The 27,561-nt window shown below is 37.1% G+C and overlaps 1 protein-coding gene and 1 non-coding gene across 6 annotated transcripts in view; one reads left to right on the plus strand and one right to left on the minus strand.

The window, feature by feature from the left end:
* KLHL5 (kelch like family member 5) overlaps nt 1-27,561 on the plus strand; it is an 82,780-nt gene that overhangs the window by 19,818 nt on the left and 35,401 nt on the right. For 2 of the 5 annotated variants that reach the window (XM_043870991.1, XM_043870989.1), the window contains exons 2-7: nt 1,890-2,366; nt 3,469-3,567; nt 16,074-16,256; nt 19,198-19,334; nt 19,850-20,046; nt 25,082-25,294. In XM_043870991.1, coding sequence (XP_043726926.1) covers nt 1,984-2,366; nt 3,469-3,567; nt 16,074-16,256; nt 19,198-19,334; nt 19,850-20,046; nt 25,082-25,294 — 1,212 coding nt within the window. In that variant the 5' untranslated portion in view covers nt 1,890-1,983. The remainder of the gene's footprint in view (nt 1-1,889; nt 2,367-3,468; nt 3,568-16,073; nt 16,257-19,197; nt 19,335-19,849; nt 20,047-25,081; nt 25,295-27,561) is intronic. The other 3 variants (XM_043870993.1, XM_043870992.1, XM_043870990.1) reach the window with 2 other exon arrangements.
* On the minus strand, nt 22,206-22,312 carry LOC122673678. The gene has a single exon (XR_006334788.1). It is a non-coding gene; the product is annotated as a U6 spliceosomal RNA (small nuclear RNA).

Genomic DNA, 27,561 nt, shown 5'->3' on the forward strand with positions numbered 1-27,561 from the left:
AAGGTTGGATAGGTAGAGTGGAGATGGAAGGTTGTGGATAGGAGGAGTCCGGCAGAGGTGACGAAGAGGGAAGAGGATCATTTCACACTGGAACGCGTGCTGCGCACTCCTGCCAAATTAACTTTCCAAAAGCACTGCCCTATTCAGCAGCCCACTTAACACTGCCTGCCAGCCTTTACACTTGGGCTGTGTGCTCAGGGCGTCATCTTGTGTCATCTTATGCATGCAGCTTTGTCTCTTACGACTCCTTAAAATTAACTAGGAATGTCTGGTTGGCTGATCAAACCGACGGCTCCCCCTCTTTCTTTGTCAGTATGCTCACTTCATGCTTTTATTGATACATTTCTTCCTTGATAAAACCTTTCATCATTCTGCCTACGCAACTTCTTCCCATTCTTAGGAGCCTTCTCCCTAATCAGACTGACCCATAGCGCTCCACACCATGCTGATATCTCCTTTCTCTTTCTTATACAGTATTTAAGGTTTGTTGTACAATATTTGGCACAGAATTGTATATGGCTTTTCGTGCCTCTCATTTTTATGTCTCTGAATAATTTTTATGCTCCTAAAGAGCTGTGTAAGGTTAAGGTATATGCCTCACAATATTTTGTAAGCCTCCAAAGCAGCCTTTTTCTTTGGAGGGGTCATTTGACATAACATTAGATACTGAGCACCCTGAAAGCTCAAATACTGTATTTGTAGGTAACAAAATGTTAATACTGCAGCATTATAGTGTTTCTTATATTTAACTTGTCATTTTTTGTTTTGGTAACTCAGTTTAATTATTTTTGAGGGTAAGAACAAAGATGTATGTATCTGTGTCCCCCACAATGCCTTCTAGAGTGTCTTGCTCACAGTTACCATTCAGTATTTTAAAACTTGATTGTATTTGATAGATTTTTATTTGCTTTATCAATGTGCCTTAGCTATAACCATGTTCAGACCATTACTTTGTTTTGTCAACAACAGAGGGTACCATTAGGGTATTTGTACACCCAGGAAATAATCCTATCCCAGTCCTAGGTATCTTTCTTGAGCCACATTTTCCTTTTGCTAAGTAGTGTCATAGAAATTTGTCTACTGTACTAAATCAGAATGGCTCAGTCATAATTATAGAGCCATACTGACTTCAGGTTATTTATTTGAAAAAGAGTAAGTACTGTCATATCTTGATCCTTTGTAGTTTCCAAACTTTTTCTTTCTCTTTAGTCTTCTCAATATTCTTTGCTCGAATGAAGTCTTACCCAGTACCGTACTATATTAATGAAACACCCTCCTTTCCCTAAGGGAGAAGATAGAAGTGGAGAGCAGTGAACGGGAGCCCCACCTTTGTATTTCTCCTCCTTTCTCACCCCCATCCAGAGTACAGCTTCAACATCACTGTAACTCATCTAATTCAGAAATGCTTTCTAAAAAAGTGATTGTGAAATTTCACTTAGGAACTTAATATAAAAACAGAAATATTTTAGTTTTACAGTGATTTTTAAGTACAAAGGAAAATGCCGTGGAATACATTTCTTGTTTCAGCAATAAAAGAGTTAACATCCTAAGCAGCAGAGACAGACACTGCAAGGGATAGTGCTTTCTGCCTCTGTCATTTGTGGCTTAAGAAAAAGGGGGTGGTGTTCTGCATTTAAAAGGACTTTAATGAATGCTGTCAGTGTTTGTGAGAGCTAATGGTCAGTAAGGGAAAGGAGAGCAGGAGAAAGTCTAGCTGCTTCAGGATAGGTGGGTGAGAGTTTGCTCTGATTGAACGGAATGTTCCACCGTGTGTCATCTTTTTTTCATTGTCCTTTGTTCTTTATAATCTGATATATTGGTATAAAAGTAAATGTAGATATATATGTGAATGTGATTTATTTTCCTTTCAATTTGTTTATTGTGTACAGCAGGGCATATACTTCTCTTGTCTTGGTCGGATGCACAGATCTGTGTGCAGTGCTTTTTGCCCGTTGCCTAGACGATCACTTGGTTTCTCTGAGGATGTCTGGTTCTCGTAAAGAGTTTGATGTGAAGCAGATTTTGAAAATCAGATGGAGGTGGTTTAGCCATCAAGCATCATCTCCTAATTCTACAGTTGACAGCCAGCAGGGAGAATTTTGGAATCGAGGACAGACCGGAGCAAACGGTGGGAGAAAGTTTTTAGATCCATGTAGCCTGCAATTGCCTTTGGCTTCAATTGGTTACCGAAGGTCCAGCCAACTGGATTTTCAGAATTCACCTTCTTGGCCAATGGCATCCACCTCTGAAGTCCCTGCATTTGAGTTTACAGCAGAAGATTGTGGCGGTGCACATTGGCTGGATAGACCAGAAGTGGATGATGGCACTAGTGAAGAAGAAAATGAATCTGATTCCAGTTCATGCAGGTTGATTATTTTTTTTACTGTTAGAAATGGGGTGTGGGGGGATATTCTCTATACTGTTTAAAATAATTTAGTATTTGGTTTAAAATCTGTGATTACACATATATATATATAATGGTATGTATGTGTGGTACTTTTACTGGGATTTTTTTAAATGTTCTAATATTGATTTTAATTCTGGAAAATTATAAAGACAACAAATAGCTTTCATTTTGAAATATCTTGTGTTCCATATATAGATCCGGCTCTGCCTTGAAAATAATGTACGGTAGCAGTTTTATGCATCATGCCTTGGAGTTTGCTTCATTCATGTGCCTTCTATAGTCTTACAGCAAAACTATAGGAGACATTTCTGTAGTACAGAAAATTTTATGACATTTCAGTTTGCAACAGATTGTAGACGTTTTTTAATTTTAATTGAAGGTGAAAGGTTTTACAAGGAGATGCACATTGTAGCTGCCAGTAATTTTTATTTACACCATTGTGGTTGTCAGTAATATTTTTCTTATGGTTATTTCTCTTTGTCCCACGTTGCAGCCCTCTTGACTGATACAGAGAATATACAGTAGCACGTCTCTTTCTGAGATGACAGCTACTAATTCCTGTTACCTTCACTTCAGTGAAAACTGTGCTGTTTAGGGAAATGAAGGACGTTCTTTCAGGAGAGTATAAGGGAACACAGTGGAGCTAGATGTGGTCAGCTGGTAGAAAAGGGGCAAAAAGAAGGGGAAATGAGTTTGAAAATTAAAAATTGGTTAAATTCATATGACTTTATCCATCTTCACCCATGGAGCCAGACTTTGCTTTTGAAATGAATTTTCTTCTTAATCAGTTTAAACTCCTATCACATCTTAAGAAATAAGTTAGAGCCTGAAAGTCACTCTTCTGATTCATCTTCACTTAAAAATATTTAAAGGCTTATTTTTCTAGATTAATTACTGGATCCTTTTTCTTTTAAAATTTCCCTGCAGGTTTTGATAACACTTGTAATTTGTATGTTGGTTATTATTAATATGGGCATCATAAGAGGTGGAGACAAAATGAGTTCATATATCCAAGTATCTCTTCCTTGGGGATATTTACCACCTTCTCTTCTAATCTTCAGAATATGGAATTCTGAACTGTGGTGTTGGAATAATAACAAGTATAGACCAGTCATCTATGCTCATTTGTGTAATGGAGAGAGGGGAATATCTTTACATAGGTAACTAGTATATTTAATTTTTAAAAATTTAATTAGTTCATGATTTAGCATTATATTAAGAGAATAGAACCCACTGATAATTTTCATATGGAGATCATTTGAATTAATATGGTTTCATTGTTTTGTGTTTTCTTTGGATACTTGTTGCCGTAAAAGGAATAATTTATTTAGTAAAAGGTTCAGGATTTACCATTTTTGTGAGAAACCAAAGAGTAATCATCTTTGCATTTGAAAATCAATATAATGTTTCAAGAATATTTTAACAAAATTAGAGGAAAAAAAGGGTTCGTTCATTTACCAGCATAAGTTATAAAAATCTTAGCATGTGTCTACTGCCTGGAGAGATTACACATATGTGAGGGAGTATAAAATTTATATACATGTATATAATCTTATGTTACACACATGGGTCACTGTCATGTACTTCCTTATAGCAAAGGTAGTTTGCAAAGCTAATGATTCCTGAAATTAAGTTACTCTGTTCTTTAGTATCCACATTAAAATCTCGTCTTGAAGGGCTATTCATTATGACAGAAAAAGATTGCTTTTTGGGGGGTGCTGAGATTGCTGTGTGCATAGTTCAAGAATATGTAATTGCTGTTTTTATTTGTAGGAGTTATAAAAATCAGAAAATTATATTTTCTAAAATTTAAAATGAATGTAGTTGTTTTTAAAATGCTAATAGAGAAGATTGAAAAAGTAAATAATAAGGGAATAAACAGTTCACATCTGCAGTGATCAAACTCTTTCTAAAATATTATTTCAAAAATAAAATGTACTTAAAATGGCTTCGATTTTTAGATATGAGAGGAAATGTGTCAAAAATTTTTATCCCAACATCTTACTGCAAAAAAAGTAAAAATCAGTTTAGACTTTAGAAATGTCATTTGTATGTGTACCTTTACTTTTCCGTTTTTTTACAGATTAAATGTATCTAATTTTCATATCCTCCTTCAGCCCTCCATCTAAGTCCTTGATCTTCATCATGAGGATACATTTATTTGCCGCCAGCCTTTTGGTTAAGTGACCAGTCTCTCTAGGTGGTTGCCCTTCTACTGTAAACAAATCAAAAACTATCACTGTTAATGTCAAAAGAAGCTACACTGACATTCATCAGATTTTGTATATAACTTGGGAATAGTTCTTTTCCTTATATAGTATTTGCAATAAAATATATAGCAAACAGGTTATTTCAGTATACCATAGACTGACATGACATGATGGGGGAATACATATGATACACGTTTCATCACTTGTATTTAAACCTGCCTGACTCTTCAACTTACGGTAATTTCTGCTGTCTCTCACCTAAGTGATTTAAAAGTTTCTTATCTTTTAACTGATCTTGTGTCTATAGCTTAGCCACTTTCTCTCCAGTGTCGTTACTTTGTTATTAAAATACAAACTTTGATTTTTTCACCTTGAGGAATTTTAGGCCCTGAGTAGCAGAATTGTGACCTTTTGTGTGAGCAGTAGGTTTCTATGACTGTAACTCAAGATGAATTTTCACCAGGGCCAGCCAGGTTTACATGATAACTCGTCATGGGACCGTAACAGAAACACAGTTTACACTGTATTTGATTGGCCGACTTTGAAATTACGGAATTTTTACATAGCAGAGAAATTTTCATTATTTCAACCTTGTTTATAAAGTTAAGAGTTTAACATTTTTTATATCAGACTAGTTTTTAGTCACTATATAGAAAATACTACTATATTTTCTAAATATCCCAATAAAATAATGGCCAATACTGACTGGGTCTTTAATATCTGTGAGACACTGTTCTAAGCGTTTTAGTGCTATATTACATCATTTAGTCTTCACAGATATCTGAGTTAGATTGCCACTATTTGTCATTCTAACTGGAGAGATAAGGCCAGTGAGGCACAGAAAGGTTAAGTAACTTGCTCAAAAATAGTAAGTAAAATGAAACCGCATTTTTAAAAAACTAAAGTTTATATTTTTATAATACTTTCAGATTTACAGGAAAATTACAAGAGATAATGTAGTGAGTTCCTATATATCCCACACCCAGTTTTCCCTATTATTTCCCTAAAGGTTATTAAGATGTTAGAATATGGTGTATCCATTACTGTGAACCAATATGATACATTATTATTAACTAAAGACCATACTTTGTTCAGATTTCCTTAATGTCTAAATACCTAAAGTTCTTTTTCTGTTACAGGATCCCACCTAGGATACCAATTACATTTAATCATCATATATCCTTAGGCTCCTCTAGGCTGTGACAGTTTCTCAGACTTCCCTTGTTTTTGATGACCTTGGCAGTTTGGGGAGTAGTGGTTAGGTATTTTGCAGAATGTCTTACTCAGTTGGGATTTGTCTGATACTTTTCTCATGATTAAACTGGAGTTATAAGTTTTAGGGAGGAAGACCACAGAGGTAAAGGGCCATTTTTATTACATCCAAATCAATGATAGATATCATCAATCTGACTTACCATTGTTAATATTGACCACGGTCTCTTGGAAATAGCTGCATTTTGAACCCAAACCATTAACGTGTAAATTTCATATGCAAATACCAGTAGGCAGTTCTCTGTGACTTTTCATTTAATCACTGAGTTCACTTTGGATTAACTTAATAGTTACTGATGCATTCTAACCCGTTTTACCTTCTCTCCTCAGCTAATTTTCTCAGCGTGGTTCTTGAAAAAAGCCACCTCTGACTGACTTTTACTGACTTGACAGCCATTCCACAGTCATCCGATCCATCATATTCATTACTTGCTATGAATATGAAGGATATTCAGCAGATATCCTTGAACTCTTCTGTTCCTTGGTCTGTTGATTTGCCTTTCTTTGACTCATCTTGAAGACCTAACCTTTCTCCTCTCCCAGTAAGGGGTTATCTTCATAATATAACATTTCTCAAGTGCTGTCCCTTTTTTATTGACCCTTTTTTTTCCTCGACCCTTTTTTTCCTCATTAGATGAAGTATTCTTTATTTAATAGAGGTCTAGATTAGGACAGATCTTAATAGGGCATACATTTTAAACCCAAGAATTTATGTAGAATTAATTAAAAGTAATTAGCAGTGTCTCTTTCTGTTGTTGACCCTTTTTAATGTTATGTTTTTATGTCAAACATCTTGTTTGAACGAGTCTATTAATTCTGATTCATTTTAAAATTAAAATCTTATACATCTCCACATGAAAAAAAACCTTTTCTTCCAGACATAGCAAAGAAGTTCTACTATATTGTACCTATATCAAGAAAGGATATATTGTAATGTCCTCCTCACACATAAGCCTAAGTCATATCATGGATTCCCTTGACATAAGCTATAGAACCTTTCGCCAGAAAACCCTCTGTATGTGTGTGTCTATATGTGCATGTATGTGCACACATGTATGTTAAATATTTCATATAGGGTTCAGTTCAGTCACTCAGTAGTGTCTGACTCTTTGCGACCCCAAAAACAACAGCACGCCAGGCCTCCCTGTCCATCACCAACTTCCGGAGTTTACCCAAACTCATCTCCATTGAGTCAGTGATGCCATCCAACCATCTCATTCTCTGTCGTCCCCTTCTCCTGCTCTCAGTCTTTCCCAGCATCAGGGTCTTTTCAAATGAGTCAGCTCTTCGCATCAGATGGCCGAAGTATTGGAGTTTCAGCTTCAACATCAGTCCTTCCAATGAACACCCAGGACTGATTTCCTTTGGGATGGACTGGCTGGATCTCCTTGCAGTCCAGGGGACTCTCAAGAGTCTTCTTTTTGTTGTTGTTTTTGTTTTTGCTGACTATATAGAGCTTCTCCATGTTTGGCTGCAAAGAATATAATCAATCTGATTTCGGTATTGACCATCTGATGATGTCCATGTGTAGAGTCTTCTCTTGTGTTGTTGGAAGAGAGTGTTTGCTATGACCAGTGCGTTCTCTTGGCAAAACCCTATTAGCCTTTGCCCTACTTCATTCTGTACTCCCAAGGCCAAATTTGCCTGTTACTCCAGGTTTTTCTTGACTTCCTACTTTTGTATTCCAGTCCCCTATAATGAAAAGGACATCTTTTTTGAGTGTTAGTTCTAGAAGGTCTTGTAGGTCTCATAGAACCATTCAACTTCAGCTTCTTCAGCATTACTGGTTGGGGCATAGACTTGGATTACTGTGATATTGAATGGTTTGCCTTGGAAATGAACAGAGATCATTCTGTCGTTTTTGAGATTGCATCCAAGTACTGCATTTCGGACTCTCTTGTTGACTATGATGGCCACTCCGTTTCTTCTAAGATCGTGGCATCTGGTCCCATCACTTCATGGCAAATAGATGGGGAAACAGTGACAGATTTTATTTTTTGAGGCTCCAAAATCACTTCAGATGGTGACTGCTGCCGTGAAGTTAAAAGACACTTGCTCTTTGGAAGAAAAGTTATGACCAACTTAGCATATTAAAAAGCAGAGGTATTATTTTGCCAACAAAGGTCCGTCTAGACAAAGCTATGGTTTTTTTCCAGTAGTCATGTATGGATGTGAGAGTTGGACTAGAAAGAAAGCTGAGGGCCCAAGAACTGATGCTTTTGAACTGTGGTATTGGAGAAGACTCTTGAGAGTCCCTTGGACTGCAAGGAGATCCAACCAGTCAATCCTAAAGGAGATCAGTCCTGAATATTCATTGGAAGGACTGATGCTGAAGCTGAAACTCTTAATACTTTGGTCACCTGATGTGAAGAACTGACTCATTGGAAAAGACCCTGCTGCTGGGAAAGATTGAAAGCGGGAGGAGAAGGGGACGATAGAGAATGAGTTGTTTGGATGGCATCACCAACTCAATGGATATGAATTTGAGTAGGCTCTGGGAGTTGGTGACGGACAGGGAGGCCTGGCGTGCTGCAGTCCATGGGGTCGCAAGGAGTCGGACATGACTGAGCTACTGAACTGAGCTGAGCTGAAACATAAAATTAGGGGCTTTCCAGATGTCTCAGTGGTAAAGAATCCGCCTGCCAAGCTGGAGGTGTAGGTTTGATCCATGGGTTGGAAAAATCCCTTGGAGAGGGAAATGGCAACCAACTCCAGTATTCTTGCCTGGGATATCCCATGGAGTCGCAAAGAGTCAGACACAACTTAGTGACTGAACAACAACAAACATAAAATTAGGTCACAAAAGGCAGAAACCCAGCTCAAACTGCCTAGCAAAAACTAAAGTTTTTGATTCACAGAAGTAAGTAAAAGCTCAACTTTAGATGTGATGAATCCAAATACTCAAATAATGCCAGAAATCTTTTTTTTTCCTCCCTCTCTAGATTCTCTTTTCCTCTGTGATGACATTTCCTCATGCAGGCTATCTGTGTGGTAGCAAAAAGCCGCTAGCAGCTCCAAGCTTACTTTTTTATCAGCTTAGCCTCCTCAGTGGAAAGAGAGTGACTCTTTTCCAGGAGTATCAACTAAGATCTTGAAACTGACTCTCTGGCCTTGTTTGGATCTCATGTCCACCCAACAGATCGTGATTGCCAGAAGATATGACACTCCTATTGGCCACAGGCCTTGGACCCTTGCCCACCTCTGCCCAGTGGGAGGAGTCACCTCTGCCCAATCCCTGAGAGCTGAGGTGGGCAATGTGTGGTTTCCCAAAAGGGAGAGATGGATCTGTCACCATAAGAAAGAATCCTGGGTAGGGAAAGGCAGTATCCAATAAAACAACCTGCTATGGCATTAAATGGTCTTCTGTATCTTTTTAAAGGGCTGAATCATTCTATGCACAGACAAAACTTGTGGTTATTTAACCAATATTTCCCTATCGGAAACAACCTGTGATAACCCCCCTCCCCTACACCCCCTAGCTAGATCTCTGCATACAGATGACTGTTTCCTCTAGATAAAGCCCCACGAGTGTGCACATTTTTTAGGGTTTTTGATCTGTATTATCAAAGCCATTTCAGGAACATCGAGTGTGTCCATCCTCAGTTGCTTCAGTCACGTCAGACTCTTTGTGACCCCATGAACTGTAGCCCCACCAGGCTCCTCCATCCATGGGATTTTCAAGGCAAGAACACTGGAGTGGGTTGCCATGCACTTCTCCAGGGGATCTTCCCAACTCAGGGATCAAACCTGCGTCTGCTATGGCTCCTGAATTGCAAGTGGATTCTTCACCCACTGAGCCACCTGGGAAGCCGATCAGGGGTGTTAACTATTTTAATTCTCAGCAGCATTGCATGAGAGTGCCCCCTGGCCCTTCTCCTTCACACTGGTTTTTAGAGGTTTTGATTCTTATATAAACAACATTTAACTCTCTTCACTACGGATATTCTGGCCACAGGACCAGCAGAGAATGCCTTAAATTAAAAAATATATCTCTTGAGAAGGGAAGAGGTGAAAGTATTCTTTTTCTTTGCCTCTTGTCATTTCTCTGTATGCACCTCGCCTTGTCCTCACCTTAAAAGAGATGACTCCAATTCCTCTTCCTCGTTACTCATCTAAACTCTCAGAGTTTCAGTAATCAGATCTCATCTGTTACTTGTTGCCTTTCCAGACATTAGCCCATACTGATCTTTCCTTTCTGTGTATTCTGATACCAGTTACATTCCAATTGGGAATGTACAAGATGATTTGTTGGAGGAATGGTAAAATATGGATAATTGGAATGTATTTATTTACATTTTATCTTTTAAATCTCTATTTTTTGTTTTATAATATAAGTAATTGTATGATGATATATGTATATCTTTTATAAACTCAAAATGTCTATATATTGGGGCACATGCTTAAAAGTATACTGTAAAGGATATGCATAAAAATTCTTTTAGAGACTGCTAGCCTATACTAAGCAATTTACATTCCTATTTTACATTTGTGACTTTGAATGGCAAAAGATGCCAAAAGATTCATGCTATAGTCATTTGCACTTTGGCAAAGGCATGAATTCTGAATGCCAGAAGCTGAGGCAGGTGGCTAGGAGTAAATCACTTATCTAGGGAGTGAGCCAGACAGACCATGAATAGAGTTTCAATGCAGCTTTGTTTTCTACTCAAAATCATATAGTATATAATCCTTGGAAAGTGATTTTTAAAACTTCTTTTGAAAAAATTACTCCATTAAGAAAGCCTAATGCAAAAAAAAGAAAAAAGAAAGCCTAATGCAAGTACTTCCCTAGAGGTCCACTGACAAAGACTCAGAGCTCTCAATGCAGGGGGCCTGGGTTCCATCCCTGGTCAGGAAACTAAATCCCAAATGCCACAACTAAAATTCCTGCATGCTACAACTAAGACCCAGCACAGCAGATAAATAAATACCAAAAAAAGAGAGAAAAGAACGCCTAATGCAAGTTCTGGTGATGAAAGTGAAGAAATCTAAATAATTTGTAATAAAGAGGTAGTTTTGGCCATAGTGCATACTGTGTGCACACACGTGAAATCTGAAGAACTACAAGTGATTATTGTTGCTATTTACTTTTTTTCTAATTCATAAAACTCAGCTCCTCAAATTCCAAGTCCCTTCACTGAAAAAGAATATCATATCTTCTTTGCATCCCCACAGTTTTAAGAACTGGTGCAGTGCTTCATCTTAAATAGTTGGTGACTTGATTTGTTTGATACTTGCCTCTTTTCTGTTTAGGCATTTTTCTGACTTACAAATTCATTGCCTACTGCAGAGGAACGGTAAGCTAGAAATTAAATGTTTCCCTGTGACCTGGAAATATCCAGCAATGTAGAGTTCATTATTCTATATTGAATGTCTGTTACAAAAGATTTGAATGATCTCATGGTGCAGTTCTTTGAAATATGACTTACCATCTTAGTAACATCAAAGAAATAAAACTAAGCGGAAATGTTAGATATTTTCCTGTTACCATGCAGAGATCAAGTAGAACTCACAGACAGATGTGTTTTAAATGCTCCATAAATAGCCTATTCCCAGATGTTTGTATTATCGGTTAGGATGTCTACTGGGTGTGTTAAGTCAGTTCAGTCACTCAGTCGTGTCTGACTCTCTGCAACCCCATGCACTGCAGCACGCCAGGCTTCCCTGTTCATCACCAGCTCCCGGAGCCTACTCAAACTCCTGTCCATCGCATCAGTGATGCCATCCAATCATCTCATCCTCTGTTGTCCCCTTTTCCTCCCGCCTTCAATCTTTCCCAGCATTAGGGTCTTTTCCAGTGAGTTGGTTCTTCTCATCAGGTGGCCAAAGTTGGAGTTTCAGCTTCAGCATCAGCTTCAGCTTCAGCATTCCTTCCAATGAATATTCAGGACTGATTTCCTTTAGGATTGACTGGTTGGATCTCCTTGCAGTCCAAGGGACTCTCAAGAGTCTTCTCCAACATCACAGTTCAAAAGCATCAATTCTTTGGCACTCAGCTTTCTTTAAATGTCATTTTAATTAGGAATTAGGAAATTAAGTTATAAAAATTAATAATGCTAGGAGTCATTTTTTAGGAAGACAACCAAATGAACAACAATGTGTAAGGCAGAAGACTCAGATTACAGGTCTTTCCATTGGCCTTTGAAAAGCGAGGCTCTACTACAGGAGTTGATTTACCTTGATTGTATACTTATTCTATGCTAGGGCCATGCATTCATTACTTCATTTAATAATCTTCCCATGAAGGATCCTCTAAAAGAAAGTATTATGTATTACTTATCTGTATTGCTGTTGGAAATAAAACTTAGAGAAGTTAAATACTTGTCCAGATACATGGTGACAGAGTCAAATCAGCACTATGCAATAGGAAGCAGTTTCTGCAGTGACAGAAATGTCCTGTATCTGCACCGTCCAGTCTGGCAGCCACTAGCCCCAGGGGCTCCTTGAGCATTTGAACTATGATTGGTTCAACTAAATAAGTGAATTTTTATTTTAATTAAAATAGCCACATGGGGCTAGTAGCTACTGTATTGGACAGCACAGCTCTAGAACCTTCCTGAAATATTCTCAATCATACACCATACCTCTCCAGTTCACGCCTCCAAACCAAAGCACATAATAGGAAAAAGCAGTGATAGTAGTAATACTGACACTGTAAACTACACAGACCCACAGTATTAAATACATTTGATTAACCAGAGATAGAGATGTTATCTCTACACACAGACGCCTAAGAGCCTCCTTTTCTCTTATACCTAGCTAAGGGCAGTAACAGAGTAGTAGACTTTTGTCTAAGATCTTTAAGTCTAGTGCCCTCTTGTTAAATTATTCTCATTCACTTTCTACTACCATTCTCCCTTCAAACCTTTAGTCTTTGTGCTCACTGTTGCTTAGGGCAGAGGTTAGCAAAAATTTCCATTCCTTTGTGAGTGGTTTGACCAACGTTCTGAATGCCTTCAGGTCCTGGCTTTGTACCCAGCTGCCTATATGTCCTTGGTTGATCGCTTTGTGCTGTTCTGGGCCTCAAAATTTTCTCATCTGCAGAGTAAGGGGTTTGAATTAAATGACCACATAGATTCTTTCTAGATACAAAGATTCTGCATATAATGGTTCTAATGGCTAGCGTTCTACAGTTGTATCGATATGCAGTAAATTCTTTTATAAGTAAATTCTTACATTATTAAAATTGTATGTACAAAACCCCAAATTTCCTCGAACAAGAAATGTTGGAAAGCTGTGCAGCTTTTCACGTGTGATCAGCTCTGTTCCTCCCTCTTTCAAGTTCCTTTTGTGAATGGATGGCTTCAGTCTTCCACAGACACAAATCAGAAGCCTGTACTACTTTTGATCCTTCATCTGAAGCAGTGGGAATAATTGCTATACCCAGAAATCTCTGAATTAATTGTTGCCTTGAAATAACATGTTCAACACATCATTGAAATGGCATGTTTAATACATGATAGCAAATGAAGCCTTGAAAGCAAATTAAGTTAAAAATGTTATTTTAGAAGCACAAATAGTTGTTTGTTAATGTGTATGTATTTAAATAATTTTAATGTTTTACCATTATGCTCATTTTGAAAATAACAAGTATTAAGTTCTACTAGTTCATTTAAAATATTGAAAGAAATTCAGTTTACACGTTTGAAGTATCTGTTACATATATCAGTGTTTTGAATCTGTACATTGATCACATGCTGACTTGTATAATGTATGCATCTCTTCTCTGAAGTGTATCAGTGGCCTTTAATCCAGGATGTGTTAGGATCATCTGTAGGGCTTTAAAAAATATGATGTTCAGGTCTCACTTCAGACCTGCTGAATCAGTCGTAAGGAGTGAGACCTTGAACACAAAAGCTGAAATGCTTTCCAGATTATCTTGATTCATGTCTCAGATTGAAGAACTAAATACCTTGAAAGTTCTTGACAAGAAAAGAGATGGGCCCTTTATTAATTGAACTTATACCAACATCAAAGCTAGCCTGTTATAACTTAGTGATGTTAGTATTATAAAGTTCTGTTGTTCTTTCAGAATTAAACATTAACATGTGTTTTGATGATGGCAACTCATCACTCAAAAAACTCAGCTAATTCATTGTCCAGTCATTACTGAGAATTTATTATAAAGCATAAGAAATGTGATGCAAAATATAGGAGCACTTCCCTCCTGCCAACTTTACTTCACGTGTTCTTATTCTTCTAAGAATTTGGGCTTATAAAATCAGATGTTCAGACTTCCCAGGCAGTCCAGTGGTTAAGATTCCACACTTCCTCTGAAGGGGGTCAGAGCTAAGACCCCACATGCCATATGCTCTGCTGTCACACACTCACACACAAAATTAGGTATTCTAATCTTCCCTCATCCTTAGATCACTGGTCCTCATCATCATTTGTCAGTATTTTGACAATAGAAAACTACATTTTATTGAGAAATGTTTTAAATCTTCAAATTGGTATTCATCCAAGTCAACTATTTGTTTTTGCTTATATTACATTTTACCCTAGATTTTAAAATAGCTTCTAATTCTCATTTATTTATATAGGCAACATACAGTTATACAATACTCAGCATGTTTTTATACTAATGATCTTAAATGTAAAGTTGAGTATTTCATACTAGGTTTCCCAAGTCATTACACCAATAATATTCATAGTGTGCAATGTATACTTTCTAGATAATCTATATTTTGCTTCTATTATCATTATTCACAGCTATCCTCTAAGAACATTCTTTAGGACCCATATTTGTGTGGCACTGAAACTGCGATGGGCTGGGAGGCGTTAGGTAGAGAGATTTATTATTCATGGCCCAGCTAACTTTCAAAGCTGATACATCTGAATCAACATGGTTCTTACAGTAGATTCTTACAGTAGAATCTGTGTATATAGTCCTAGTTATAAACACTTGTGTATATTTTGCCTCTTCCTCCATGTAAGTCCTTGGTGCTCATGGTTAGAGAAAGAAAGAATGGGAGATACACACCTGCTCTTGGCCACTTTAGCTGGGAGGTGACACGGTCCATTTCCACTATAAGACCACACCCATCTGCAAGAAAGGCTGGGAAATGCAGTCCAGCTATATTCTCAGGAGAAAAAGGGTTTTGGTGAATACACAGATTTCTCTGCAACGGCTCTATTTCTGCCATGATCAAACTCTCTGACTTTTGGCAAAGCAGTTAATCTCCTTGGCTTCAGTTCCCTTTATTATAAAAGAGTCAAAGACTTTGACAAGGTTATTAGATATTTATATTAAGAAAGTTCTCTTAAGATATAGAGAGGCTTGATTCAACAAAGCATTTATCAGAATCACAATATCCTTAAAAGTAGATCTGATGAGAAATGAGAACTAAGTTATGCCCCAGTTGGTGGTTTTGTGGTTAATTGCATAACCATGGGATGTTGATTACTTGATTCAGGTAGTCTTGGAGAAGGGATCTTAGGGGGAGGGGGGAAAGGGGTGGGTTTAGGATTTAATTCTTAGTCTCAATCTTTTCACTTTTTCCATCAATAAATCATAATGAAAATATTGAACTCCTACTCTTCACATTATAATTTGGAAATTTCAAATAATTTTTAGATACTATCCAACTTTCTTTGGATTAGATCATCAAATTCTTTTAATTTGTAATCTAAGTTATAGGTTACACAGGCTTTTGAAGACTGACCAGAAAATCAAATGAATTATTTACAATACTGTTTTTATGATCATATATTTTGTATTGTAAACAGTTGTCTTACAAATGAACTGTGAAACATAGCCCATTTTTACATAAAGGATGGCTTGGATTTATATCTGCAAAATAGTTTAATTGCTTTCCTGCCTTCAAAAAGTGATCTCTTATACCCTTCAATATAATGTCGGAGCTATAGCTGTCAGTATGAATATAGTTTGGCACTTTTCAGCAGAGATGTCATATTGACCAGAGAAGAGACCTCAAGGACAGGCAAAGAATATGTGTTATATAGCTGTTAGCTAGAAGGTACCACGTTTACTAACAATGTTTGTAAGACACACAGCCGATTTGATCTATCATTGATTTTAAAAGGAAAAATGATAGATGAGTACACATTAATATTGACTGGTATCATTACTTCTGTCACATTTGAAGGCTTTAAAAGGACTTAATAGGAAAGATATTTTTAATGTGTTCATAACGTTTCAGAACATGTGTTCTCTTTCTTCTCAGGACTTCCAATAGCAGTCAGACGTTGTCATCCTGCCATACTATGGAGCCATGTTCATCAGATGAATTCTTCCAAGCCCTTAATCATGCTGAACAAACATTCAAAAAGATGGAAAACTATTTGAGACACAAACAGTTATGTGATGTAATTTTAGTCGCTGGTGATCGCAGAATTCCAGCTCACAGGTGATTGTTTTATAAATTTCTATATGTGTGAAATACTTCCTTGATCATTTAGTAGTGTATGTTGAGGTAACTTGTTCTAATTGATTATTCAGTGGAGTGTCTTGGTAAAGGGGTATATTTCATGGACTTTCTGCAAAGGAAACAGTGCATGTGAAATTATTACACTCTGCATGCTCAGTCGCTGTAGTTGTGTCTGACTCTTGGTGACCGTATGGACTGGGGTCCACCAGGTGCCTCTGTCCGTGAGATTCTATAGGCAGGAATACTGCAGCGAATTGCCATGCCCTCCTCCAGGGGATCTTCCCGACCCAGGGATTCAACCTGCGTCTCTTAAGTCTCCTGCACTGAGGCAGGTTTTTTTTTTTTTTTTTTTTTTTTTTCCGCTTAGCGCCGCCTGGGAAGCCCTCTTACACATTAAATGACCCCAAATGTGTTACTTTCCCTCTGTAGAACCATACCAGCCTGAAGTCTGTCAGTATCGTTTGGTATAGCTTTCAGCTACTATTTAAGCCGCACCCCACCTAATTTTATCTGTTGTATAACTGTCGGTAAACTCAGTGGAAACTGAAGTGGTGATCGTTTAGAAACAAACTGGTAGACTGGAGCAGCAAAGCTGTTGAGTTTTAAAATAGTGAACTCTATCCCAACTTCTTGGAGGAGGAAATGGCAACCCACTCCAGTATTCTTGCCTGGAAATTCCACAGACAGAGGCTCCTGTCAGGCTGCAGCCTGTGGGGCTGCAAAGACCTGGACATGACTGAGCGACTGAGCAGCCACGCACATCCCAACTTCTGTTTGCTGACCTCCAGAAAATACGAAAGGCAGTAGTGCTAGGGAATAAAAGCATTTAACAGTAATGAAGTATTGCTTTTTTTTTTAAAGTATTACTTTTTGTTGTAGAAAAGGAAATGGAAGCTGTTTAATAAAGAACAATTTTTCTCCTAATAATTTCATATTTAATTGTTCAGTGTTAATCACCATTATGATCCCAGAGGTTTTTTTTTTTTTTAATACCATTCAAAACTAATTAACAGTGTGTCCCAAAAGTTTTGTTAAACCTTCCAAAGTAAAAGTAAAATTAGGAAGCATGGGCTTGGTCTTATAGTCTTTAATGCCTGAATCAGCATACATTTATTGAGATGCCACTTTATGTTGTGACCAAAAGTCCATGTTGTAAGTGTGGGTTTATTAGAGATATTTCAACCAGAGTTTCTAGAGGCATTTCAAATTTTCTGTTTCCAAAACAGAGCTCAATACCTTACTTGCAACACCTGTGAAAGACACCATCATCTCACTTAATTACTCATACAAGAAATTCCTAACCCATCTCCCTGTTTTCACTCTTTTCCCCTACATTCTGTTTTCTACACAGCTGCCTGAGTGACCCAGTAAAATGGTACTCAGATGTGGTTGCTCCTCTGATCAAACTTTCTAATGCTTCCTCTTGCAGCATGAAACCCCATGTCTTCCCGCGGCTTCTGTGACCTAGCCTGCGGTTACTTCTTGACCATGCTGCCCACCATCTTACTCACTCTGCTTCAGCTGCTCTGACCCCATCGTTGTTCCCTGCGTGTGGAAGGCATGCCGCTTCTGCCTTTTGATGTTTGCCCTGGCTACTCTTCTGCCTGAATGCTGTTCGCAAATACCTGTATAACTAATTCCTGCACCTCCTTAAACTTTTATTTCAAGTGTTCACCTTCCAGTGAGACCACCTATTTAAACCAACTTCCCATTTCCCCTTACCCTACATTTTTCCCCATGGCACTTTTCACTTCTTGCCATCATTTAGAATTTACTTCTGTTGTGTATTGTTTGTCTTCTTGTAGACTGTGACTCCATAAAAGAAGGGATCTTTTGTCTAGTTTTCACACCAGAATATCTCAAAGTATCTAGATCTCTTTGCAACCACATGGACTTATATCCCACCAGGCTCCTCTGTTCATGGATTCTCCTAACAAGAATATTGGAACGGGTAGCCATTTCCTCCTCCAGGGGATCTTTCCAACCCAGGGATCAAACCTGAATCTCCAACATCTCCAGCATTGGCAGGCGGGTTCTTTACCACTAGTGCCACCACTTAAAATCTATTTTTGCATATATGTGACTATCAATAAATTTGGACAGAGACATACCTATTATATAATAATGTATTATTATAAAAAGATACAAAATATACTTTTGTATTGTGGTAACAAAGATACTATAATTTTATAACAAAATATAAACATTATAGTATACCCTCATTTAAAAATCATAAAAGTTAAAAATAACCGGCTAAAACCAATGTCAGATGTCTCCCATGTATTTACTACTTGTATAATTAAAAAAAAAAAAAAAACACCTTAGGTTGTTTTAAAAAACAAGAAGCTGGAGAACCTTTACATTTTTTTCCTGCATTTTATATATCATTAGTTTAAATAGTATTACAGCTTTTTTTCAGGATGATAAAAAGGGATATTTGAGTAGTGAATGAGTAAATCATTTACATCAGCAGAAAACTTTCAGTAATGGAAATTTATTATTCATAGGAAAAGACTAGGAGTTATGGAGCTTGGGATCAGCATGTACACACTGCCGTATTTAAGATGGATAACCAACAAGGACGTACTGTGTAGCACATGGGACTCTGCTGGACGTTACGTGGCCGCCTGGACAGGAGGGGAGTTTAGGGGAGAACGGATACATGTATATGTGTGGTTGAGTCCCTTCGCTGTTACCTGAAAAAAGTTAAAAAAGACCCAAAAGGAAAAAACAAAGGAAGAGACTAGAGCATAAAGCAATTTATCAAACATAAAATGCATTTCTTAGTACCGAACCCTTTCTATGGGTGACAAAAGTTTCTTTAAACGTAGAAGGAAGGAAAGAAAAGCAAGCTAAGCGTTGAGCCCTGAGCACCGGCTTTGCTGTGGGCACTGATGGGTCTCCTCTGCTGTGTTCGCAGATTGGTGCTCTCCTCTGTGTCGGATTATTTTGCTGCCATGTTTACTAGTGATGTCAGGGAAGCAAGACAAGAAGAAATAAAAATGGAAGGTGTAGAACCGAATTCCCTGTGGTCCTTGATTCAGTATGCATATACAGGTAATAAATCTGAAAATGTGAATTTAAAACTTCTTAGATTTACATTGTATTATTAGATTTCAGATCTCTGCCTTTAATAAGCCTACTACAGTTAACTGTTATAACTGTTACAGTCCACTGTTATAATCGCCACCCTTGGTGGTACCTCTATAGATAAAATCTCTGTATTAGAACCTTTAAAGTGGTTATTATAATTAAGCTTTTGAATGATGTTTTTACATGTTAATGTAATAATTTGATGAATTATATGAGCTTTTTAAATTTTTGCATTACTACTAATCATTCTTTGAAAAGTCTGGAAACAAGCTATTCATTTCTTATTTTAGTAGAAGTCACAAAGCACTAGTAGCTTATTTTTCACATTTAGTACTTTCTTTCTTTTTGGAATGTCTTAAATCATCTATACCTGGAACGCATGTAATGAGCTCTTAGAATTATTATTGTGTGCATCAATTACCTTATAAACCAAAGCTAATATAGTTCCAGAGTTAATGGAATTTCTTTTTATCATTAAGGCCGCCTGGAATTAAAAGAAGATAATATTGAGTGCCTGTTATCTACAGCTTGCCTTCTTCAGCTTTCACAGGTTGTGGAAGCATGCTGCAAGTTTTTAATGAAACAGCTCCACCCATCCAACTGTCTTGGAATCCGTTCTTTTGCCGATGCTCAAGGCTGTACAGATTTGCATAAAGTGGCTCACAATTACACCATGGTATGTATTTTTCAGAAAGCAGGCAGGCACACGCTCCTGCCTTGTTCTCTATTGTTGCGGGCTCATACGCACGTTGCTGTTTTCCCATGGCTCTGTTGAGGTTTGGGTTCACTGTCTGGTGTCTCATATTTTCATTGAGGTCTGAGGGAAAAACCCCAAGTAATATTTCTCCTGGATTTATAAGGCAGGCCTTAAATTATCACGGCCACTAGGAAGCAGAGCGGTATTTTAGAACTGTTTCATTCAAGATTTTCAATCTGCTACTTTTAAAAGCAGATTTCCCCTAGACAATTTACCTTGTAGCGTATGAATGAATTTCAGAAATTATCCCCTTACTCACTGATGGAAGTTGGTGATAGCGATGGTGTATTGGTGCAGCACTAGTACAGAAGATACGAGGATGGAAGGGGGAGGCTGTTTATTAAGGATGAATCTGACTATATGTAAGAAGTATCTTTAGCTACCTAGAAAGATGTTCCTATTGATTGTAGCAAATGCTGAAAATAAATCCCAGGGAGTTCTGATTCAGAAGGCTAGAGGATAATGGATACAAGTTGATCTAGGACAGCAAGAAAATCAGGGCATGTTGAGAGCATGCTGTTAGGACCAGCCTCCACCATCAAATGGCAGAGGGATTTGGGCAGCCGAGGTGTGTGGATTTTTAAGGAGTGACCATTTTGCCACGCGTGGGTTTTCATACCTGGGTAGTGATTGAAGATTTTTGCTTTAAAAGCTTCATTTAGGACAATACAGCTTCTGAGAGAGGAAAGAACGTGAATATTCACACACACTTACGTTGTTATCCATGTTACTGATTTTGTCAACATTTAAGAGATGTGTTTTTGTCTAAGCTGTCTTCCATTCCCCATCTTCCCATTGAGTTGGTTCGTATGTGAAGGGATTGACCAGTACTTTAGGAATCTTGCACTAGAGAAATAGAAATTGGGAAAAAATTACAAGAACAGATGTTTATAACTATTGGGAAGATTAATTCTACCTATTTCATAGGCTTAAGCAAGGATTAAGTGAGTTAATAGAAGTTCAGCACTTAAAATGGTGATCGGTACACAGTACCAGTAAAACAGTGATTGATACACAGTATCAGCCTGGTCATTAAATGACACCATCATCATCATCATTATTTAGATTTATTCTGTTCCACATAGTAGAGATCTATGTGAGTGAGCAAAAGCCCTCAGGCAAAAGCACAGCTTTTATGGATGTGACTCTCCCTGTGGTGTAACTGTTCCTGGGAAGTGTTTCTAGTTTATGATGTCAAACTTCTTCAAGTGAAAAAAGAGAGATTGTGTGACAGGGCATTGCTGTACAGACCTAGCATGGTATCAGGTTAATGTCTTATCAATTAAGTCCTTTGAAATATTCTCCCCCTCCCACTCCAGTCTTTATCCTTCCTTGTGGATTTCTCACTTTAACTTTTACACCTCAAGTTCAAATGCTTTTTGGAATAAGATGCACATAAGTAAAATAAAGCTGGATTTTTTTTCTTCGTAATCAGTTCATAATTTAAGTAATATCTCTTACCTACAAAGGAGCTGTATTCACATGCAAACATCTGTATGCATTTAGGTCATTCTTATTGTTTACAGTAGAGGCATAATTGCTGCCTTAAGGCTTAGATATAAGTTAAATCTAAATTAGCTTGTGTGTACAAAGCTATATTTATAGCCAGTTAGTTGTGATAGTTTTTTTCCTCAAGGCCATTATTTGACTTTATTCAGTTTCAACAGATACATAAAATTGAATTCTAATAAAAAGTAATTTGGAGACAGATTGTGTGATTTGAATTGTTGCTATGGGAACTGAATGAAAATGTATAGCAAAATTCAATCTTCAATTTAAATAAATCCCTCAGTAACTTCATTTGCTTAAAAACTATTCCAAAGGGGGAAAGAGCATAATGCTAGCAAGTGTTTAGTAGCATGATAGCTGTTTATATCATAAAATGGATTTAAAATATGAAGTAAGCACAGTGCCACAGAATGAAATCAATTGTCACAATTAGTAAATGGTGCATATACTTGGGATGTTCATTCATCCTGCCTGAATACAAGTAGGAAGGGATGAGAAGTGCCTTCTTGTAGTCTTGAAATATGGAAACTTTTGTTCTTGTTTTTTTTGTTTTGTTTTGTTTTGTTTTTAAAAACATGGAACGCTTCACGAATTTGTGTGTCATCCTTGCGCAGGGGCCATGCTAATCTTCTCTGTATCGTTCCAATTTTAGTATATGTGCTGCCGAAGCGAGCACTGTTCTTGTTTTGACTGCCACGGAACATGACGTGAAACATATCGTTTAACCTCTGCAAAAAAGTCCAAGAATGGTTATATCATTACAGATATCTAATGTCATTATGGAATAAATACAAACATTTGATTTTTGCAGCTTTAAATTTGGTTTCTTGACCTAGAAAAACTATTTAAAACTTTGAATTCTGCTAAAATACCTGCTTCAAAACCAAATTAATAATTTTGAAAAGCACTTTGTGTTTAACCTTGAGTTCAGTAGTATTTCCATAAGGTGTTGAAAAACTATTTTCACTTAATACAGATGATACCAGAATGGAATGGGCCTTGTTCTGAAATAGATATATCAACAAATAAACTATTAAATGGATATTTGTATAATCCTTTTCTCCCTGATGAAATGCAGTTAATGCCATTTGAAAGTATGGCAATAGTTACCTCAGTGTTGTGTGACTGTTGACTGTAATATACACTGTACTTGTGAACCATTAGAAATGTGTGTTATTTGGATTTCTTCAGAATCTCATTTAGCATTAAATAATAAATATCTTTCTATTTATCTGTGTGATCTTTGTCCCTAAAGTTTTTGATGCCTGAATAATAGCCAATTGAGTTACGACCCCCTAGAGCTGAAGATGTAGGCCGTCTCTCTCTCTTTTTTTTTTAATATTATAGGTAACAGTACAGAGAAGCATCAGCTTTTTCCCCCCCTCTTGTGAATTATTTACCAAGGATTAAGCTACTCATGGGATAGCTAGGAGTTGAGAGCTTCAACATTTTTATAGCTCTTGCTATGTGTTATGAAATCGTTTTATAATGTCAGTATACAATTGAGTAGAACAATTTGTTTGAAGCCATTTCAGCCCTGAGGTTTTATTAAAATATATCTCTGAAAAATGATAATCAGTCATTTTAAAATAGATTCATTTGGGCATCTTTAACAAATCATGATGAATTGAAGCTATTGAATATCGTTAATTATTCATGTATGGTTTTCCTCTTAAGAATTTCTACGAAAGGAATGAAATGTCAACCCAAGATATATCTTTGATGAGTACCTAACTTGGGTTACTAGAGGCTATATGGAAAATATAATTCTCATTTTAATATAGAAGATAATTTTTGATAGTCCTTATCTCTAGCTCTAATTTAAATAGCTTAAGCTATTTTTAAACAGCTCTAATTTAATCAGCCTTAGCCTTTTTACTAAAACTCTGTGCTGAGACAGCCATAGTGCATTAAGAAGCATAAGAAAAACATTAAAGGACAATACTTAGAGCGTTTGCATTTATATTATAACTATATAAACAGCCCATGCATTAAGACTTGTATACCAGAAGACTATTTTCCTTCTCTTTAGATTGTTGAGCATAGTAGCTTAGTAAAAATTATTACTGCTATTTCACACCTGAGGACATTTTTATCTTCCATTTCAAATTACAAAGAGCATGATTCAAGAATGTGACCAGAACTAAGTCATCTTCAGTCTAAGATTCTGGAGTCCAAATACACTCTAGGTCAACATTTTTGTTTTGGCTCTGAAATCTCTAGGGGGCTCCAGGGAGCTCCAGTTCTTTATGTCTCAGCACAGAAAGAATTCAGTGAGAGGCCAATTCTGGAGCAGATATCACACTTCCATCATAATTCCCCCTCACTATTGAGCAGGAGAGTTTTCCTGTCCCTGCATGGACAGGTGGGACTGTCGTGGCACTATGGAAATATTATTTCAGGTCCCAGTACAATGAGGGTCTTTCACTTTGAAATGTCACCTTTCCATAAAATGCTGTTGTTGTTCTGTTTGACGTGTGCAGAGAGCATGTCCTAGGGGGTCATTAACTTACTGAGCTCGCTGGCAGGATGTGGGTCTCAGGCCACCATTGTTTTATTGTTGGGGAGCATGTCTCATGCTTCTGTCTTACTGTTTTGTTGCTAAGCAAGGCTGCTTGGTTTTGTGGTTAAGAAAACCTGCTCTCTTGAGTGATCATTGACTTCCAGGAGTCTCCCATACTTTTTTTTTCTACTTACAGTCCCCTAGGGCAATTAACTATTCAGTCGCCTATGTTGTCCCTTTACTCTATCCCTATCAGCTCTTTTTCCTATGAGAGCAAAAGAACTTTGTACATAGATCAGGTTCGAAGAGATTAAAGTTTTCACATCAGACCTAAAATCCTTCGTGATCTTATAAATAATATTAAAACACTTTAGAAGGCCATTTTGGGTTTAGAATAGCTCTAAGGACACAGGCTCTTGCCAGGCAGAGTCTGAGAAGACTTCCGTGGTCCAGAATGGTCTTGGAAAATGTAGCCACCCTAGAAGCCATTTCTGGGTAAGAGAAATACTTCACTCTTACCCAGGTATTTGGCTCCCCTGTTGGCCAAATTCTTCAGCAACCACAAATCTGAACTAACTTTTGATGTTGGAGTATCATATAAAGTGTCTTCTTTCATTTTTTCTATCTTCCTTTGAAAGACTTGCCAAAACTATTCCCTAACTTGAGGAAAGCAATACCTAAAAGTCCTAAATTTATTTTTTAAATTGTGATATGTGATATATAACTTTAATCCTGTGTATACAGAGAAATGAAAATTTTAATAACAATTACAGTTTAAATGTTATTTTCTACTGTTTTTTTTTCCCCTTTTAAGCAACAATACATTGTTAGAAAGGGCTAAAGTATAAACTGTGTTTTGGCATCTAATTAAGAAATGTTTCTTTTAAACTGTGATGGAAAGAAGAAACAGTATTGTTTATATGCTCTTTTTTTTTCCTCCAGGAAAATTTCATGGAAGTAATTCGAAACCAGGAATTTGTATTATTACCAGCCAGTGAAATTGCAAAGCTCTTAGCCAGTGATGACATGAACATTCCTAATGAGGAGACAATATTGAACGCACTTCTTACTTGGGTTCGTCATGATTTGGATCAGAGACGGAAAGATCTCAGTAAACTTTTGGCTTATATTAGGCTACCTCTTCTTGCACCACAGGTAAACTATTTTTAATTGTTTAAAATCAATGCCATAATTTCAACAACTTTGAGTAGACACCATTCCACACATCCCGAGTTCAACAAGACGTGGATTGAAAATTCTTTTAAATTCCAGAAAATTCCAAAATGCAAAACTTGAATTTGTTCTGTGCCAGCAACTATTACATAATATTTACATTGCATTTACAACTGTTTATGTAGGAATTGCATTGTATTAGGTATTATAGGTAATCCGGAGATGATTTAAAGTATATAGGAAGCTGTGCAGAGGTTAACTGCAAATACTACATATTTAAATTGAGATACTGGTATCCACATAGGTCCTGGTACCAACCCCCTGTCCCCAGAATACTGAGGGACTACTAATTACATTAATGTGAGCTAATTACAGTATGCTAATTACATTAATTAATGAACATTAATGTTAATTGTGTTAGTCGCTCAGTTGTGTCCAACTCTATGCAACCCCATGGACTGTAGCCCACCAGGCTCTTCTGTCCATAGGATTCTCCAGGCAAGGATCCTAGAGTGTTTGCCACTCCCTTTTCCAGTGGATCTTCCTGACTCAGGATTGAACCTGGGTCTCCTGCATTGCAGGCAGATTCTTTACTATCTGAGCCACCAGAGAAGCCCATTAATATTAGCTTGTCTATAGGTTTTTTCCTTAATCTGTTCAACGTGGTTGTTTTATGTATGTTCCTATGAAATGTTAAGGTGAAAAGATAGTGAGCTAAAAAAATTTGTTTGTTTTCAACCCAGAAAGTCTGACTGCCTAAATTGCATTCATTAAGTACCATCATTGCTTTGGGGTTATTAATTTTATTTGACTCAGCTATAAACCTATCCTAGCAATTGAAGAATTAATAAAGCTGCTAATGAAAGGAACACTGAACTCTAGGAACCAGAAAATTTAGATTAATTCATGTGCCACACATTTATTAAGTATCCACTAAATGCTGGACTCTGATGATAAACAAATTAATGAGACATAGTTCTAAGTCTGACGTTTTAAAACTCTGTGACTTGGCATGTTCACATACCTTGGTTTCTTCATCTGTCAAGTGGAGATCACATCCTTTCTATCTCACAGGATTTTTATGAGGATCAGAAAAGTGCTCTGAAATAAAATGTGCTATAAATAATGATAGTATATTTATTATCACTAATTTAGAATTGAGAGATACCTAGTTGGTGTATTCAGGGCAATTAGTCATAACATATATACATGCATGGTTTCCCCTTTTTACAATTTCAGTTGGAATATACAAAAATTTCCTCTCCTGCTTGGCTGCTTTGGAGAAGGAAATGGCAACCCACTCCAGTATTGCCTGGAAAATCCCATGGACAGAGGAGCCTGGTGGGCTGCAGTCCACGGGCTCACAAAGAGTCGGACGTGACTGAGCCACTAACACACATTTGCCTGCTTATTTTGAGGCCTTAAGTAGAGTCCTTGAAAGAAAAGAAAAAAATGAGCTATTACTGCTCAAGATCAGATTTTTTTGTTGTTGTTTCAAGTGCTGTGTGTTTTATTTGGTATGTATTTATCTTGCGCATTATGTATTATTTCCAGCTGTTGTGAGCAAAAGTTACTGTTTTCTCTCTACCTTACAGAAACAAAAATCAGTGTGATACTTTACAAGAATGACTTCCCTTCTTCAGAGGTAGAATATTGTATGAATTCATAGAAGTGAAACTGCGTGACTTGACAATTCAGGAAAAATAACATCATAAAACATTTCTTAAAATCGGATTTAAAGAGGACTATTTTTACTGCTGTCCAGCCTAATTTTTTTCCTTATCCTTCTCTAGAGGAAAGGAAATAAAGTCTGAAAAATCCCAGTAGACTTTGAAAAGAACCTGTGCAATTAAGTAACCTGGCAATTTACTTCAGCCCTGTAGTTTCAAATATTTATGATACTGTATTTGCATGATTCTCAGAGACCTTTAGAATTTCTTTTATCCAGGATACTGCTGAGAATCATAGTCATAAGATCGTATGAGTTGAAAGGCATGTTGGAGATCATTTAGTCTAACACCTGTTGTACAAATGAAAGAACAGATTAAAAAAGTAAAGCCATATGTTCAAAATCACAAAGTGATTGCATAAATCATATTCTTCTGCACTGTGGTTATATTTGACTTTAGATTAGAGCTAATAAGAGACAGGGGCTTCCCTGGTGGCTCAGTGGTAAAGAATCTGCCTGCTAATTCAGGAGAGGCAGAGGGACTAGGGTTCGATCCCTGGATTGGGAAGATCCCCTAGAG

The sequence above is a fragment of the Cervus elaphus genome, chromosome 17, assembly GCF_910594005.1.
Source record: "Cervus elaphus chromosome 17, mCerEla1.1, whole genome shotgun sequence".
Taxonomy (NCBI): Eukaryota; Metazoa; Chordata; class Mammalia; order Artiodactyla; family Cervidae; genus Cervus; species Cervus elaphus.